The 2,977-nt window shown below is 41.6% G+C and overlaps 1 protein-coding gene across 7 annotated transcripts in view; it reads left to right on the top strand.

Annotated features, from left to right (window-relative positions):
- The window catches only part of LOC138025032 (beta-1,3-galactosyltransferase sqv-2-like), a 49,621-nt gene extending 46,899 nt beyond the window's left edge, over positions 1-2,722 (top strand). For 5 of the 7 annotated variants that reach the window (XM_068872270.1, XM_068872268.1, XM_068872267.1 and 2 more), the window contains one exon: positions 1,206-2,722. In XM_068872270.1, coding sequence (XP_068728371.1) covers positions 1,206-1,958 — 753 coding nt within the window. In that variant the 3' untranslated portion in view covers positions 1,959-2,722. Of the gene's footprint in view, positions 148-1,205 lie in introns of all 7 variants that reach the window. The other 2 variants (XM_068872272.1, XM_068872271.1) reach the window with 2 other exon arrangements.
- The last annotated feature ends 255 nt before the right edge of the window (positions 2,723-2,977 follow it).

Here is a 2,977-nt window from a genome sequence, read left to right as displayed (position 1 = left end):
GAATCAAAGATGGATTCATAGATGGGCGGTGTTTGGGAACGCGTAATCAGATCAGCCTTGCTGGGCGAACAAATCGAGTCTGCTGAATCCCTCAGGACCCTGATGACCAAAGCTCAAGGAATTCTCAACAGCAGGCCACTGACTGCGGTAAGTAGCCACCCTAGAGATCTGGAGCCGAATACACAAAACATTTGCCACTGCTGAAACCTAACCCTAATTTGCCGCTGGGTGCCTTCTCAAAGGAAGATATGTACAGGAGACGTCGCTGGCGCCAAGTCCAGTAATTCTCCGATATATTTTGGAAACGATAGTAAAAGGAATATTTGCTCACTCCGCACGAGCCTCGACGTTTCCTAGCCATCGGAGATCTGGTATTGATCGTGGACGAAAATTTTTATCGCGGAAAATGGCCCCTTGGCATGGTGGAAGAAGTTTTTAGGGGAAAAGACGGATTTCCCAGGTCAGCAAGAGTTCGCACAAGCCTAACGACGTTGATACGGCCTGTCACTAAACTTTGCTTCCTAGAGAGCGACAAGGAATTTTCAGAAAAAAAGATGTCAACTTTCACACACTTATACTTTTTCAAATCTGAAAACTCCAGACAAACCTTCGGTGCTCCTCTATTTCGAATTTGCGCTACTGGCAGAATTCGATCAGTCAAAAATGAACACCTACATTAAGTTAGTTCATTGCGTCGGGCCGCTGTGTAGCCGCTCTGTAGCCACGAATTCCCGTGTTTTCCGTGTAATTAGTGTTCGTTTGTTTTCTCCTTTCTTGGTTTGCCCTACAAAGTTTTCCTAGTCCATAATTAAATAAATCCTTCTTTGTTTTTGGTCTACCTTTATAACAGTACTTGGTTAACACCTTTGTGAGGCTCGTATTGTTCTCTGTTTTTTGGCTGTGGTTGTTTACAGATCTTGTAAGTGCCGTGTTTTTCTGAATTCGTTTTCCTTTGGTTCTCTACTTCTATCTTCCTTGTAATCTCATTTATCTGCTTCGTTTTTTGTTTTTGTTTTTTTTTTTGATCGCCAAGTAACATAAGGTACCATATCAAATTGGCGTTGTTAACACCAGCCATGTTCGGTAAAAATCAGCGTCGTGGTTGCATGGTAAAAACTGACCATTGCCGGTTAGGCTAGTCTTCCAGCATCTTAACCTCCCCACCACCGCTGTTGTTGCTGACATTTCTATTTTTTCTCTATCAGGTTAAATGTTTCTTCGTTACCGACGGCTTTATTCCGGACAATGTAAAGCGCGATGTTCTTTTACAAGAAAGAAATCAGTGCAAGGATATAGAACTACAGCCGTTGCTGGGTTGGGAGTTCGGACTGCGCTTTCTCTACCAAATTAATTGGGCTTACGCCAAGTTTGACTTTCAATACCTTCTTAGACTAGACGATGATTACTTCCTTTGTCTAAAGAGACTTCTTGCTGAACTTCCAATGCGACCAAAAGAAAATCTCATCTGGGGACATTTTCATTGCGAAGCAGGCATAACATGGATAGATGAATCATTCATGATATTCACGCCGGATATCATTTCTAAATTCTTATCACAAAACAAAAGTACAATGCTATGTCATCCGCACGCCGATCAGCAGATTGGCTTATGGTTAAATGGCATTCCAACAAAACAGTTTATCCACGACTCAAGGTTGTATCACCATCCGCCAGCCTCATTTAATCCAAAGTTTAACAACGTGACAAACGTTTGTGATTCGTATTTAGGGATACACGGGACTTACGAAGAGAAGATGCGATATTTTGGGTCAACGGCGAACGATGGCAGGAAAGAGGAGAGCCGGTTTCCTGATTTCGCATCTTACTGTGGAACTACAAAGTTTGATTATCGTGTCCTTGGAGAGCAATGGAGATATGAACCTAAACTTTGCAAGGACAATCCCAGATGGGACGAAGGAAGACGCATGTACGTTGGCCGAGAAAATCGTCCAGCTTGATCGATTGTGGTAACTAATTTTTGCGTGCAGCTGCCTTCTCGTCTAAAAAGGATGTAGGATGTTCGTGTCAGCACTGTGTTTCTTTGGTAGAGGTTTTAGTTGAATTTTGCCAATTAGTTTAATCTAATAAATGCAACAGGAGTTTTTTTCGTTTAACAAGATGCACCGGGAAGCTTACTCGTGTTCAAAGGATTTTAAGTTCACATTATTTTAGTGGTTAATTTCTTGCTATAATCATATATCTTGCTCAATATCTCCGAATTAAATAATTTACATTTCAGACTGTAAACGGATGCTTTACAAGTTTCAACGATGGTATTTAAAAATGTTTCGTACTTTTTCCTAACAATACTGGAAGAAATTGTGTTACCGAGTCACACGATAACCTATATTGCCCGCAGCGAAAAACAAAAACTCGATTCCAGTCATAGACACAACAGGCCATTTCCGAGTTCACGTCTGCCTCCTCTTCAAAGAGAGTCTTACATATAGATTTCTTCATGGCAAGTGCTGACGTACGGTGAGGGGGTGAATAGGTTCGCGGATCAGCGGATTTAGCTAAAAAACTACTCCGATTTCGGATTTTGAGAACAAATTTTGAAGATTGGCGGATTTTGAACGCTCAGCGGATCGTGGATTTCTTCAATATTTCAGCGTGGATTATGGATTTTCTTTGTTTTAAAGTGCGGATCGCGGAAATGAACTTGGCAGTCTGTTTCAACTTTTTTCTGCCTGACCTTTGAACTAGACTAGATTAAAGCCGTTATCAGTAACACACATAGACTGCAAAACAGTCGTATTTTTTGCGAACGCAAGAGACGCAGTAAATATTCCAACGAAAGGTCTGGAGCGAGTGTAGAAACGGCGAGGGAGAATGGGGAGAGACGCGAAAAAATACGACTGTCCGCTATGCATATATTAAATTCGTTCAAAATTACCCGTTCTTCCAGTAACGGGAAATTCCCATTGGTTTAATTCTGACAAAGCCTGTCATCAAATGTCTATCACACCTCATCAAA

The sequence above is a fragment of the Montipora capricornis genome, chromosome 11 (genome assembly GCF_036669925.1).
Source record: "Montipora capricornis isolate CH-2021 chromosome 11, ASM3666992v2, whole genome shotgun sequence".
Lineage (NCBI taxonomy): Eukaryota > Metazoa > Cnidaria > Anthozoa > Scleractinia > Acroporidae > Montipora > Montipora capricornis.
Note: the sequence above shows the minus strand (reverse complement) of the source record. Positions and strands in the feature narration are given on the sequence as shown.